This window comes from Otolemur garnettii, unplaced genomic scaffold, assembly GCF_000181295.1.
Source record: "Otolemur garnettii isolate 467f Iridium unplaced genomic scaffold, OtoGar3 scaffold00010, whole genome shotgun sequence".
Classification (NCBI taxonomy): Eukaryota; Metazoa; Chordata; class Mammalia; order Primates; family Galagidae; genus Otolemur; species Otolemur garnettii.
The window spans coordinates 16,790,904-16,806,499 of NW_003852405.1; the positions used below are offsets into that span (position 1 = coordinate 16,790,904).

The 15,596-nt window shown below is 38.5% G+C and overlaps 1 protein-coding gene across 1 annotated transcript in view; it reads right to left on the reverse strand.

The window, feature by feature from the left end:
• BTBD8 (BTB domain containing 8) overlaps positions 1 to 15,596 on the reverse strand; it is a 78,741-nt gene that overhangs the window by 26,127 nt on the left and 37,018 nt on the right. The window contains exon 4 of the mRNA XM_012801621.2: positions 12,521 to 12,638. Within this exon, the coding sequence (XP_012657075.2) occupies positions 12,521 to 12,638 (118 nt within the window). The remainder of the gene's footprint in view (positions 1 to 12,520; positions 12,639 to 15,596) is intronic.

Genomic DNA, 15,596 nt, shown 5'->3' on the forward strand with positions numbered 1-15,596 from the left:
TCTTAAGTCTCTTTAATTTTAAAACAATTAAAACTATTTCCATGACTAAGGGAGTAATAAAAAATAATTTACAAATGAAATGATGAAGACCAAAGATGTTACTTAACATCTTAAGGAAATATTATTAACTAAAAGACTATAATTATTATTTGTTAGTTAAAAATGTTTAAATTTTTAGGCTGGGTGCAGTGGCTCATGCCTATAATTCCAGCACTTTGGCAACTCAAGCTGGGAGGATTGCTTGATGCCAGTTGGGGACCAGCCTGAGCAAAAGTGAGACCTGAGACTCATCTCTACTAAAAATAGACAAAAGTAGCTGGGTGTGGTGGCCCATCCCTGTGGTCCTGGCTGCTCAGGAGACTGAGGCAGTAAAAGTACTTGAGCCTCGGAGTTCAAGGTTGCAGGAAGCTGTGAAGACACCACTGCACTCTCTAGCCCAGGGAACAGAGCAATATCTTCTCTAAAATAAATAAATAAATACAATTAAAAAATATTTTTAAAGACAGAGACTACAATTATAAAGGTCCTGAGTTCTAATTCAAAAGTTACCCTAACTTATATTCAAGAAAGGTTATATTTTAAGTTTGAAAAAAATGAAAGGAAGAATATTTTCTTTTGAATTTCCACTCTGTCTTCTCAAATGAGCCATGAATTCATTTGTCTTTAATTCAACAAATATCCACTGACTTCTCTTCTGTGCTAGGTGCTGGGAACACAGCAGAAAATGAAAGACACAGAGCGAACAATTCCAGCGGAGGATGGGATGGAAGAGTGCAGGACGACAGAGGGAAGAAAGACATTTCTGACAACGGCTTACTAGGCTGCCTCAGACCAAGGCACCTGCGGAAAGCAGCTGGGACAGATGGGCAAAATATATATGTAGTGAAAAAATAAGAAGAAAATTCCACTTATGTTTTCAGTACTAGATTAGGTCTGGCAAAAGTTATAGTATACAATTCCTTTTCAAAGGCAAAAAAAGGAATAGTTTACTTACATTAAGATTTATGCCTAAATAATCTAAGTCTGCTATTTTTAAAAATGAGCAAAAGATTTGAATAGAAATATTTCAAGATATACAAATGGCCAATAAGTATATAAGAAGATACTCAACATCACTGGTGGCTCGGCGCCTATAGCTCAACCGGCTAAGGCGCCAGCCACGTACACCTAAGGTGGCGGGTTCGAATCCCCAGCCCGGACCCGCCAAACAACAATGACGGCTGCAACCAAAAAATAGCCGGGCGTTGTGGCGGGCGCCTGTGGTCCCAGCTACTTGGGAGGCGGAGGCAGGAGACTCGCTTGAGCCCAGGAGTTGGAGGTTGCTGTGAGCTGTAATGCCACGGCACTCTACCCAGGGGGACAGCTTGAGGCTCTGTCTCAAAAAAAAAAAAAAAAACATCACTGGTGATCAAGGGAATGCAAATTAAAGTCAAAATGTGATAGGCCAGGCGCAGTGGCCCATTCCTGTAATCCTAGCCCTCTGAGAGGCCAAGGTGGGTGGATTGTCTGGGCTCAGGAGTTCCAGACCAGCCTGAGTAAGAGCAAGACCCTGTTTCTAAAAATAACCAGGTGTTGTGGCTGGTGCCTATGATCCCAGCTACTCAAGAGGCTGAGGCAAGAGAATCTCTTGAGCCCAAGAGTTTGAGGTTGCTGTGAGCTATGATGTCACAGCACTCTATCAAGGGTGACAAAGTGAGACTCTGTCTAAAAAGATATATATATATACACATATATGATAGATACTCCTGGGCACCTATTATAGTGTCAAAAATTAAAAAGACCAACAATGTCAAATGGTGGTAAAAATGTAAAACAAATGAAACTCTTTAATTTAGGCAGATTGGGAGTGTAAAATGGCACAACCTATTTGGAGAAATGTTCACCAATTTCATAAAGAGTTAACAGCAATTTATCACATGATGCAGCAATTCATCTCCTAAGTATTTACCCCAAACAAATTCAAATATATGTGCAAAGGCAAGTCCACAGTTTTCATATGAGCTTTATCAGTAATATCTGAACAACTGGAACAACCAATATGCCCACCAACAGGACAGTGGAGAAATAATTGTGGTATATCCGTATAATGCAATACTATGAAGTAAAAACTGAATGAATCCAATACACACATACTCAAGGACAAAGCTAAAAACACTACACTAAACAAAACAGGCCAGACACAACAGTAGGCCTGAATCCAGTTATATGAAATTCTAGGATAGGTAAAATGACCTACAATTCAGAGAACATAAGCAAATAAACAATCCAATTTAGAAATGAGCAAAAGACATTAACAGAAAACCAACCAAAGATATACAGGTGGCAAATAAGCGTATGAAACTCCGTTGTTGCCTGGGGCTTTGCAGAGGGTGGGGTGGGGAAGTTGGGACTGGAGTGAGAAGCAATGACAAAATGGGCACAAGGGAACTTTTTGGTTGATAAAAACTATGCTATTTTGATTGTCGTGGGAGTTAACAGGTTACGTTATACGTTAGTCAAAAACTCCTTGAACTTGGCTTTTCACTGTATGCATTTGATTTAATGCATTCTAATTTAATAAACTTAATTATTAAAAAAGAATGAAAGCAAAACATACTTAATATAGAAAAGAATAGGCTAAGATGACTTCCCAGTGAATTTTAATAAACAGTTAGGAAGATATAAGTAAGATAAAAATCAATCTTATCCAAATTAAAGAATATAAAAGAAGTACTTTGGCAACTCATTTTATAAAGTTGTCATAACCTTGAGGCCTAAACCTGACAAGGACCTTACAAAAAGGGAAAATTACAGGCTAATCTCTCTCATGAATACAGATGTAAAAATCCTAAACAAAATATTAGCAAACTGCATCTAGCAATAAATAGAATGAATAAAACATCACAACCAAAATGAAATTATTCCAAGGATGCAAAATTATTTTTCCACTCCAAAAATAGGCAATATAATTTAGCACATTAGCAAAACGAAAAAGAATAATTATGAGATCAAAATAGATGCAGCAAAGCATTTGACAAAATTTGACGTCAATTTATGATTTCAGAAATTTAGGCAATTTCAGTCAAAATCTCAGAAAGATATTTTGTAAATACTGGTAAAGTGTTTCTAAAATTTATAGTGATACAACTTAAGACAATGATTTTAGTCACCAATAGACCTCACGTATAAGAGTGATTCCATAAGATTATAATGGAGCTGGAAAACTGTTATCATCTAGTGACATCACAGCTGATGCAAGGTTGTAATATAAAGCATTACTCCCATAAAGCATTACTCCCATTTTTGTGGTGATCTGATGTAAACAGATGCTACTATGCTGCCACTATCTGACAGTTTATCACCTACAATTACGTACAGTACGTAATACTTGGTAACTATAAGGAATGACTATGTTACTGGTTTATGTATTTATTATACTATATTTTATATTAGTATTTAGAGTGCACTCCTTTCATTTGTATCTATAACGAAAAATTAACTGTAGGACAGTCTCAGGCAGGTCCTTCAGGAGGTATTCTGGAAGAAGGAATTGTTATCATAGCTGATGATAGTTCCATGTGTCATTGCCCCAGAAGACCTTCCAAGTGGGACAAGAGGCAGAGGCAGAAGACACTGATGACCCTGACCCTGGGCAGGCCTAGGCTAATGTGTGTGTTTATGTCTTAGTTTTTATCAAAAATATTTTAAAAGAAAATAAAATTAAAAATGGAAAAAAAGCTTATAAAGATATAAAGAAGATATTTTTATACAGCGATATAATGTGTTTGTGTTTTAAGCAAGTGTTATTACAAGAGTCAGGCCACATGTGGTGACTCATGCCTATAATCCTAGCACTCTGGGAGGCAGAGGTGGGTGGGTTACTTGAACTCACAAGTTCAAGACCAGCCTGAGCAAAAGTGAGATCCTGTCTCTACCAAAAATAGAAAAAAGAAAAACTGAGACAAGATCTCTTGAACCCAAGAGTTGGAGGTTGCTGTAAGCTATGACGCCATGGTACTCTACCCAGGGCAATAGCTTGAGACTCTGCCTCAAAAAAAAAAGCGAGTCGAAAGTTTTAAAGAGTAAAAAGTTTATGAAGTAAAAAAGTTCCAGTAAGCTAAGGTTAAGTTTTTAAAATGAATTACTAATTTTAGAGATGGGGTTTCACTCTGTTGCCCAGGCTGGAGTGCAGTGGTGCAATCATAGCTCACTGTTGACTTGAACTCCTGGGCTCAAGCCATCCTCCTGCCTCAGCCACCTGAATAGGTGGGACTACAGGCACATCCCACCACACCAAGCTAATTTTTTCCATTCTTTTTTTAGAGATGAGGTTTCACTGTACTGCCCAGGCTAATATCATAGTGCCCTGTGGCCTCAAATTTCTGGCCTCAACTGGTCCTCCCACCTCAGTCTTTTGAGCATCTGGGACTACAGATGCATGCTACCTCCATGGCACTCTACCCAGGCAACACACTAAGACTCTGTCTTAAAAACAAACAAACAAACAAAAACACTCACAAATGAATGTTTATAACAGCTTTATCAATAATCATCAAAACTAGAGGCAAGCATAATGAACCATAATGTTCTTCAAAGGTGAATAGATACCTATAATCCTTGCACTCTAGGGGGCTGAGGGAAGAAGATTGCTTGAACCCAAGAGTTTGAGGTTGCTGTGAGCTATGACACCCTGACGTTCTACCCAGGCGACAGAGTAAGACTCTGTCTCAAAAAAAGAAAAAAAGTAAATAAACAAACTATGGTACATTCACATACTGGGGAATAAAAAGAATTAGTTATCAAGCCACACAAAAACACAAATGAATATTTCTTTTTCAAATTTTTTTGAGGAAGAGTCTCACTCTGTCACCTGGGGTTGAGTGCCGTAGCACCATAGCTCACAGCAACCTCAAATTCCTAGGCTCAAGAAATCCTCTTGCCTCAGTCTTCCAAGTAGCTGGAACACCTGGCTAATTTTTCTATTTTTAGTAGAGACAGGTTCTCGCTCTTGTTCAGGCTGGTCTCAAACTCCTGAGCTCAAGTACTTCACCTGCCTTGGCCTCCCAAAGTGCCTCCCATAGCACTCTACCGAGGGCAACATACTGAGACTCTGTCTCAAAAAAGAAAAAAGAAATCGGCCTGAAAAGGCTACATATTATTTGATTCCATTTATGATATGATGTTCTAGAAAAGGCAAAACCCTGGAGACAGTAAAAAGACTGCCACGGGGTTGGGTAGGGAGGAAAGTCGAACAGATCAAGCACAGGAGATCCGTTGTTGAAACTCTTCAACTATAATGGCAGATACAGAACAACATGCATTCATCAAAACCCATAGAACTGGATAGGAAAAGTGAACATTAATGTAAGCAAATTAAAACAAAAACCCTGAGGCAGTCAGGTGATCACAGGATGGAATTAAGGAAGTACATGGCAAGACAGAATGCAGACTGTGACAAAAGAACTTAATTGTATTTTATATATACAAAATAATCTCACTGAAAAGGGTGAGAGAAAAAGGTGCTAACTTAAATAACTTTGGAAATGAGTAGAGACTGTAAGAGTACAGACATAAGCATCATACTCTACCTGGTAAAGCTGTTTCCTACAGGGGTACAGAGTAACAATTCTGAAAGTACTATTTATGAATTGAACAATTAAGCTCTAGAGACGGGACATGGTGAAAGCCATGTTTCCCAACACTACAGTGGGCAATTACAGATAAACAAGGAGGTAAAACTAGGATAGATAATATATTAGTGTTGAAGATATCAGCATGAATTCATGTTCCGCTTAATAAGGATGAAAACAGGATGGTGCCTGTGGCTCAGTGGGTAGGGCGCCGGCCCCATATACCAAGGGTGGCAGGTTTGAACCCGGCCCCGTCAAACTGCAACAACAACAACAACAAAACAGCCGGTGTCGCTGTGAGCTGGGACGCCACGGCATTCTACTGAGGGCAATAAAGTGAGACTCTGTCTCTAAAAAATAAAAAAAAGAAAGAAAGATGATTACATATAGAAATATTTATAGATATTTATATATACGTAGGTGAGTATCCCAAATAAATTTCAGCTTAGTTTCTAATACCATTAGAATAAAAGGCACAAGGGTTGATTTTAGGACAGATGAGTCTAGAGCATCTTTAAGTAGCAAAATGGAAATGCTCAACACACAGACACTCACAGAGTTTTGGGAGAATGTGAAAGGGAAAGAAGAACCCTCTGAAAGAGCTCCCATGGCTAAAGTGGGACAAACAGCAAAAAGATAAATAAGCCAAAGTGTAAAATGAGCCAAATTACATGCTAGTATTAAATATTAGCCAAAGCACAAAGAGCCATGAGTCTGTACTGATTGATATAAGTGACTGAATTAATTAATAAATAGGGGAAAGAGACAATTAAAATATGTAACTTATATTTACTTTGCATAAAGGAAACATTTTAAGTTCTCATACTGTTTCCTTGTTTACTTCAATTCCACACTATAGAAATAACCACTGTTACAGTTTATTGGCTATCTTGCCAGGCCTTTTTTCCATGGCAATCTTTTCTAATACATTGATTATGTTGAATTTCAATTCATATAATCCATTTAATCTTCTGGATTTCATTCTTTATTTCTTTGTGAATCTCAATCTCCTCACCAAACTTAGAACCTGGCATATAGTAAGTGCTCATTAAACAATTCTTAATGAAGGCTCGGTACCCATAGCACAGTGGTTACAGTGCTGGCCTCATTCACCAAGGCTGGAGGATTTGAACCCGGCCTAGGCCAGCTAAACAATGACAACTGCAATAAAAAAATAGCTGGGCGTTGTGGCGGGCGCCTGTAGTTCCAGCTACTTGGTAAGAGGCTGAGGCAAAAGAATCACTTAAGTTCAAGAATTTGAGGTTGCTGTGAGCTGTGATGCCACTGCACTCTACCAAGGGCAACATAATAAGACTGTCTCAAAAAAAAAAAAAACAAACCAAAAAACAATTCTTAATAAAGAATATTATTAGAATTCTATCCTTTCATCTACTTACTTGATCTGCCTATGCATAGTAGCAAAAATATATAAATACATAGTACATCATAAAATGTATGTGTGGGAGTCATAAGAACGCACCCCCCAACCCTGACTGCAAGCCAACCTACACCCCAGCTGCAGCACTCTGAAATCTATACCACCTTGGTCCCAATGCCACCTTCTCACTATTCCTTGCCAGTGACTGAGCCCAAAGGCATAAAATAGGTCTATCCCTAGGAGACAGGAGGCTCTCTGATGGGTGACTTTCTCTTGGAAACTTTCCAACGGTCTTATCAAACTTCCCTTAGATTCCACTGTAGTTCAAGTACGATGTTTCTACCCAGCCTAACTCCTTTCCCTTTCTGTCTCCAGAGGAAGATCAGCATTGCAGTCTAACAGCCCTCTCAGGCTTCTCTGCCTTCCCCTCCATGTTCTCTCACATGCCTTTACCCTAATACATTTCCTGCAAGTCGAATTCTATAGTCGTGTCTGCTTCTTGGAAGACTTTAACACAGGATGTTAACCATTTCCATCTGAGTAAGATTAACAGCATCTGAGGCTTTAACAATTACCTTGATTTTAAAACAGATATTCAGTAAACATTCTTATTAGGACCAGTGCCTCAGGCTAAAAAATAATGCTGTAGATGGCCTGGTGTATTGAGAATCTTTGCCAAATTTTTTATTTTACAACATGCCAAAAACTATTTTCTCCTTTTGATTAAATTTAATTTCAACTGACAGTGCTGCTTCTGGCTCTCTCAAGATGCCCTAATTTCCCCCTTCCTGCTTTTGCACACTGCTATTCAGTACTTCCTAATGTTAGCTGAACTAGATTCGCTACAAGGAGCAGAATAATGGTCTGCATTACCCAGAGAAGCTCTAGAGAAGGAATTTTTGCCAGGACTAATTGTTTAAGTATTCTTACGCCAAGAGTATTAGTTCTACACAAGTGAATAAGGGCTAAACCTACAGAAATGAATTCAAATTTGCTGGAGTTGTCTTATCCTCCATTTTACTTCTTAGCAAATATTTTAAACATGTTTTTCTTTCTTTTTCTTTTTTTTTTTTTTTTTTTGGCCGGGGCTGGGTTTGAACTCACCACCTCCAGCATATGGGACCGGCACCCTGCCCTTTTGTGCCACAGGCACCACCCAGCAAATACTTTAGGAAACATGACTTTATAAAAAGAAAGTTAGGTTTCTCTTGGGAATTTTGCAACACCCATTCACTATAACTTTCATAAAATCAGCCTTTCCTAAGGCTGGAGTTTCATCTCATTTCCCTCTAATAGTCCCACACCTAATTTATCATTATTTTGAACCTCTGAAGTAGACAGGGTTGACTATCACTTACAACTAATTAATATTAAATCATTTTACTACATAGTAATGTATACTTATTATATGGTCTTATAATTATTTCATTTAAACTTCCTTCCTGTAAATCCTATTAAGACCGGGAATAGAAAACATTTTCTGCAAAGGGTCAGAGAGTAAATATTTTAGGCTTTGTGGTCTCTATTGCATACTCTTCTTCTGTTTCTTGTTGTCTCATACAAAAACAGGCTACTTAACAGATTTGGGACATAGTTTGCTGAAACTTGCTCTAAAAACAAGGTAGAATGGGCAACTTTGTGCCTCTCTTATAGATATCATATAAATACTTATAGTAACTAACAGTATCTTTGTTTTGTTTTGTTTGGGGGTCAGAGTCTTACTCTGTCACCCTGGGTAGAGTGCCATGATGTCATCAAAGCTTACAGCAACCTCAAACTCTTGGGCTCAAGCGGTCCCTTTGCCTCAGACTCCTGAGGAGCTGGGACTACAGGCACCTGCCATACCAGGCTAATTTTTTTCTATTTTTATTAAAAACAGGGGTCTTGCTTTTGCTAAAGCTGGTCTTGAACTCCTGAGCTCAGGTAATCCACCTGCATCGGCCTCCCAGAGTACTAGGATTACAGGCAGGAGCCACTGGGCCTGGTCCTAACAGTACCTTTTGAAAGCTTAATATGTACCAGGTACTAAGCTAGATGATAATAGCAAAAACCTACAATACTTAATATGTGACAAGTTTGGGTTGAAATAGTTTAAATGGGCTCGGCACCTATAGCTCAACCGGCTAAGGCACCAGCCACGTACGCCTAAGGTGGCGGGTTCGAATCCCCAGCCCGGACCCGCCAAACAACAATGATGGCTGCAACCAAAAAATAGCCGGGCGTTGTGGCGGGCGCCTGTGGTCCCAGCTACTTGGGAGGCGGAGGCAGGAGACTCGCTTGAGCCCAGGAGTTGGAGGTTGCTGTGAGCTGTAATGCCACGACACTCTACCCAGGGGGACAGCTTGAGGCTCTGTCTAAAAAAAAAAAAAAAAAAAAAAAAAAGAAATAGTTTAAATGTAATAGTTATGCATCACTTACCAACAGGGATACATTCTGAGAAATGTGTGTTAGATGATTCCATCTTACGCAAACATCACAGAGTATGCTTACACAAACCTTAGATGGTATACCTAGGCTACACGGTACAGCCTCTTTCTTCTTGGCTACAAACCTATACAGCACATCACTGTACTGAATATTGTGGTGGCAACTGTGACACACTAGTTTTTGCATATCTAAACATGTCTAAATATAGCAAAGGTAATAATGGATTGTGCTATGACATTATGACAGTTATAAGTGCCACTAGGTGACAGGAATTTTTCAGCTCTATTATAATTTTACATCATCACCATCCTATACACAGTCCGTCATTGACCAAAACATGGTTAGGTGGTACATGGCTGTAATTAATCCTCAGAATCACCCTGAGATGGGTACTATCATAAACCCCATCTTTGATGAAGACGCTGAAGCACAGAATGAATGTTAAATGACTTGTCCAAACTCACACAACTAATGATGGTGGAGTTAGAATTAAAACCTAGGCAGACTGGCTTCACAGTCCATATACTCTTAACCACTCTGTTGAGATCATTTCTTTGGCTTAGCTATGCCACAAGAGAGACTCACAAGCAAGAGACGGGCATCAGACTACCCTTTCAGCATAGAAAGTGCTCCAGGCAGAGGATTACAGGAGAAGAATAGACAGAATAATTAGAGATAATCTTGGAAGAACTTTTATCAGGGACGTTTTTAAGGAAGTGACTTGAGCAAGAGAGAAAAATTAACTCAATAGAATACCAAATCCATCTGAACATCCTGAACTAGCAAGCTAAACTGGTTTAAACATTGAGACCTAAGCAGAATATAATTCTGATTATAAATCCTGGTCCTTTGTGTTCTTCAATATAATTTAAAAAAATAAGGCCAGGCACAGTGGCCCACTCCTGTAATACAAGTACTCTGGGTGGCTGAGGAGGGTGGATCACTTGAGCTTAGTTCAAGACCAGCCTAAGCAAGAGTGAGACCCTATCTCTACTAAAAATAGAAAAATTAGCCAGTGGTTGAGGGGTGGGGAGGCCTATAGTTCCAGCTTTTTGGGAGGCTGAGGCAAGAAGATCACTGGAGCCCAAGAGTTTGAGGTTGCTGTGAGCTATGATGCCACAGCACTCTACCCAGGGTGACAGAGTAGTAAGACTTTGTCGCAAAAAAAGGAAAAGAACAAAACTCTGAAGCATCCAAACTACAAATGGATTTTAAAAATCTACTAGAAGAAATGTTGACACTAATCATGAAGTAACTTAGAATGTTCCTGTATTGGGCTTTAGATGAGTATGTGGGCTTCACATAAATATAAGTTTTTTTAACTGCTGACATAATATTCTTTGAACCATATAATAAAATTAGTAAGTACCAAACAGAGGGATGTTTATCTCTGGACTGGAAAGGTAACATAGGTTAGAATTTGTTATTCCAACTTATATAAGGCCAACAAAGTAAGAAAACCTAAAACTTGAAATAGATCCTCATGTCCAGTTAATATAAATTCATTTTTATGAAACAAAATAAACCAGAAATGTGAGCAAGAGCTGTCCTGGAATACAAACCTAATATTCTACGTCCAGCTCCTAAAACATTCCTGTTAGTCCACTCACTGTCAGGCAGTGCAAAGGGAGAGGTCAAATACAGACACTGTCTGAGAACATGTTGCAAATGTCACAGGGTTCTGCCTCCCCTGTGTGACAACAATAGCTTTAGGGCTTTATGAGAAGAACTTTGGTATGGTCTCAAGAAAAACCTGGACACAGAATTTAAAAAAAAAAAAAAATAGTTTTTAAAATAAAATTGACTCAGCCAAAAAAAGAAAGAAGGAAGGAAAGATGGAAGGAAGAAAGGAGAGAAAGAAAGCACAGAAAAAAAAGGAAGGAAGGAAAGAAGGAAGAGAAAGGCAGGTAGACACATACCATGACTTAGGAAATATATACCTACGATGTGGAAAATGTGGTAATCTGTATTACATCCTGAATTTTACCATACTTAACACAAATTTTGTAACAGTTAGGAATGTGTATATTTATAGTTACAAAATATATGTTCCCAGAGAGAACAGTTTCAAATTTTGAATAGTAAACGGTCTGATTCAAACTGTCCATCCTAGGATTTGGCAATGTCCTACTGCCAATTAAATTTTAAAACCTGCGTGCTATCTGAGAGCACAAATATCACCACTGTTTGGCTTGAAGAATTCCTGTCATTTAAACCTACTGCTAATTTCATTAAGGGAAATACACTCTTGAACCTAGAAGACAGCTTCTTGCCACTGCAAATAATCTGGTTCTTTCTCTTGAGGAATACCAGAATAACTTATCAACATTCTATTTGAAACTCGAAGACAGGGTGGAAGAATTATCTGGGTTCGCCAGTTTTCTGGTTGTGTTTCCAGTCCATAGCAAGAGCTTGCTGTAATTCCCTTGAGTTTCAAAAGATAATATACATTTCTTATTAATTCTTTTTCTTATTTTAAGCAGATTTTAGTTGTGTGCAATCCAAAGAGCCTGACCAAAACAGGCAGCAGGCTTTAATTTGAAATCTGAAAGTCTGTCTAAGCAATCCAATATTGAAGGAGAACAATGGTTTTTGAAAAGTACATGACAACATTCAACCTAATCAATGTTATTCATGAGTATCATCTATTTCGAATCACAGATTTTAAGCCAAAATGCATTCAGAGAAAAATACATGTTATTCATGTAGAAATAATACTTCTCAATAGTTTAATGCCTATAAAATTAAAAACTGCATTTAACTACATTTTCTGTGACAGTGGCTTTCAGACCTATTTTAGGCAGCAGAACATTTTCTTCTAATGAAATCTTAGGTTCATACCCAATGCAAAGCAGAGATGAGAGGAGGGCTGCTCTGGCTGAAACACTCAAATGTCTGGGTGATCCCATGTATGCGCCTGTGAGCCTACAGCCAGGAAACCCTTGCCTGATGGCCACCTTCTTCCCTGCCAGAGACCCCTTCAGGAATCATGAAACCTCTGTGGCCTATGTGAATCAGGGCTTGAAAACCACTGTGTTAAAAAAAGACAGCCACCCTTCTACACAGCATTACACTAGGACACCCAATCAATTACATGTCTCTTTACCTGTGAGCTTTAAAACATTTTCCATCGACAAAAATATCAACGTCTGGGCAACAAGTTTTCATATAAAGCTTTAATAAATCTTCTCCTAATTCGGATGCAGCTTCCAAGTCACAGTTATCTTTAAAAAAGAAAAATAAGATAAAAAAATAGTTTAAAATTATAAACATCCAAAAATCTTGTTTTCTATTATTAGCAAGAAGCTTAACTATAATACTTAAGCAGTAAATTCAAAATAAAATAAAAACTTTTAAATCATCTATCTTTTCTGCTTTGAAATTCATATATTTCCACCTACTTTCAAATACATAGTTGTGGGTCACTTAAAGATGGGGATACGCTCTGAAAAATGTTATTAGGCTATTTTGCTATTATGCAAACATCATAGCGCATACGCATGTTAACCTAAATGGTATAGCCTACTATATGCCTAGGCAAACTCTATAGCCTGTTGCTCCTAGACTACAAACCTGTAAGCAGGGGTGTCCAACCTTATCTGTGGTATCGGATATCACAGGAAATATGCACAGCTGTTTTTTGCTAATCAGCTTTTGTTGGTGTTTGTGTTTTTACTGTGTGGCCCAAGACAACTCTTATTCTTCCAATGTACAGCAGAATAAAGGTGGAACACACTGGCCATACAGCAACTGTATCACCATGGTATTTGTGTATCTAAACATAGAAAAGGTACAGTAAAACTACAATATTATAAACTTATGGGACTATTTTCATAGATATTGTCCATCATTGACCAAAATGTCACTATACAGTGTGTAACTCTATGCTTTTAATACAGATACACATTTAGATGTAATATTATCACAAAATTATATACCAAAAATGAAGTCACTTCATGAACATCTGAATTAGCAACTTTTCCAGTACTTAATTCCTTCTAATTCCAGACTTAATGAGTATATGACTAGAATTGAGTATGAACCGATAAAAATTCAACTGAAACCACTGAGTATTACTAGAGCACTTACTATGAGTTTACTATTGTACACAAGATGGAAAGCTATAGAAAAAAAAGCATTTTTAAAAAACTATATCTATTTCAAGCTATTTACTATTTAGGTAGTAGAAAATAAAAGATATGTATACACAAAAAATATTAAACTATATTATAGCTCATAGATGATATGTATCCCTATTTATCTAACTACATATTAAAAAAGAAAAATACTACACTGTGTTGAATTAAATTTGACCTGAAGCTGTCTGAGAGTGCCCACGTAACAAACTGTAACCTAACATACCAAAACCTAACCCAACTTAGGAATATATATTTTTGGTAATAATTAGCTAGATCTCAGCCAATCACAGTCAAGTTTCAGCCAATCACAGGCAGCCAAATGATCATACCATGTCCAAATAAGGCAAACACCTAGCTGTAATCAATGAAGCTTTTTCTGTATTGTGCTTCTGCGGATGAATATTCACTGCCAACACTGCATAGTGGAGCTCTCTGAAGCCTCTCTGTTTGTTAGTGCTGCATTATCCATAAATCATTCTTTGCTAAACAAACTCAGTTAAATTTATTTGTGTAAAATTTTTCTTTTAACGGAGCTGGTGTTAGAAGTAGGATCTAAAGGAAACCCCTCAATAACTTATGGGAGCAATGCATAAACAAGTATAGGTGCTATATGGAGTTCCTGCATCACTGCTTATTGCTAAGCATTTCAAAGTCACCACCATTAAGTCCCTCTTGGATTCGAGATCCACAATCTGTGTCAAGTTTTCCCAATTTGAGCACTTTTACCCAGGCTGGGTTGAAAAGTGACCACAGAAATATAGGGAGATGTCCAGTAGGTAAGGTTACGAGAAGAGGGGAAATAATGGGTTCCTCCGAATCCAAGGAGACCAGGTCTGTTGGAAACTGTCCTTTTCTAGAGAAATGGGTAGACCTTACCAAAGTAATTTAGAATTTTGGTGGCCACAATGGGGAAGTTTTAACCTAAAAAAAAAAAAAAATGCTCATCTATGAGGCACATGGGAAAAAAAGAAAAGAGATCCCTAATGCCTCAAAACAATGGGATAGGTGGGGAGCAGTGGCTCACGCCTATAATCTTAGCACTGTGGGAGGCCAAGGCAGGTGGACAGCCTGAACTCATGAGTTTGAGACCAGCCTGAGCAAGAGCAAGACCCTGTCTCTAAAACAAACTGGGCACTGTGGTGGCCTTATGGTCCCAGCTACTTGGTAGGCTGAGGCAAGGGGATTGCTTGAGTTCAAGAGTTTGAAGTTGCTGTAAGCTATGATGCCATGGCACTCTACCGAGGAAAACAGAGTGAGACTCTGTCTCCCCCCCCTCAAAAAAAAACCAGGGGGATATATTTTTGATTGGCAAAAAGAAGCCTCTAAAAGACTAAATGAATCAAAAATTGCCTCTCTAAAAGATTCCTTTATCAACCAAACTGCCCTTCATTTGATAAATGGATAAGAAAATGTGGTATGGGTACACAGGTATATATGTACACATATATGTACCATGGAGTACTACTCAGCCATGAAAAGGAATGGAATTGTGTCATTTGCAGCAACTTGGATGGAACCAGAGAACATTATCTTAAGTGCTGTATCTCAGGAATGGAAAAACAACTACTACATGCTGCCACTGGTAAGTGGAAGCTGAATGATGGGTACACACAGTCACATGGTGGTGTAAAGGATCCTGGAAACGAAGCAGGGAGGAGGGTGGGAGAGGAACGAGAGATAAAAACTTCCTGTCAGGTACGGTATACACTATTCTGGTGAAAGGCACACTAAAAGCCCTGACTTCAGCATGATACAGGTCATCCATGTAACAATAGCACTTGTACTCCCTAATACTTAAAAATAAAAATTATTTTAAAAATTAAGATTCCTAGCTCAGCGCCTGTGGCTCAAGTGGCTAAGGCGCCAGTCACATACACCTAAGGTGGCGGGTTCAAATCCAGCCTGGGCCCGCCAAACAATGGCTGCAACCAAAAAATAGCTGGGCATTGTGGCGGGTGCCTGTGGTCCTAGCTACTCAGGAGGCTGAGGCAAGAGAATCACCTAAGCCCAGGAGTTGGAGGTTGCTGTGAGCTGTGATGCCAT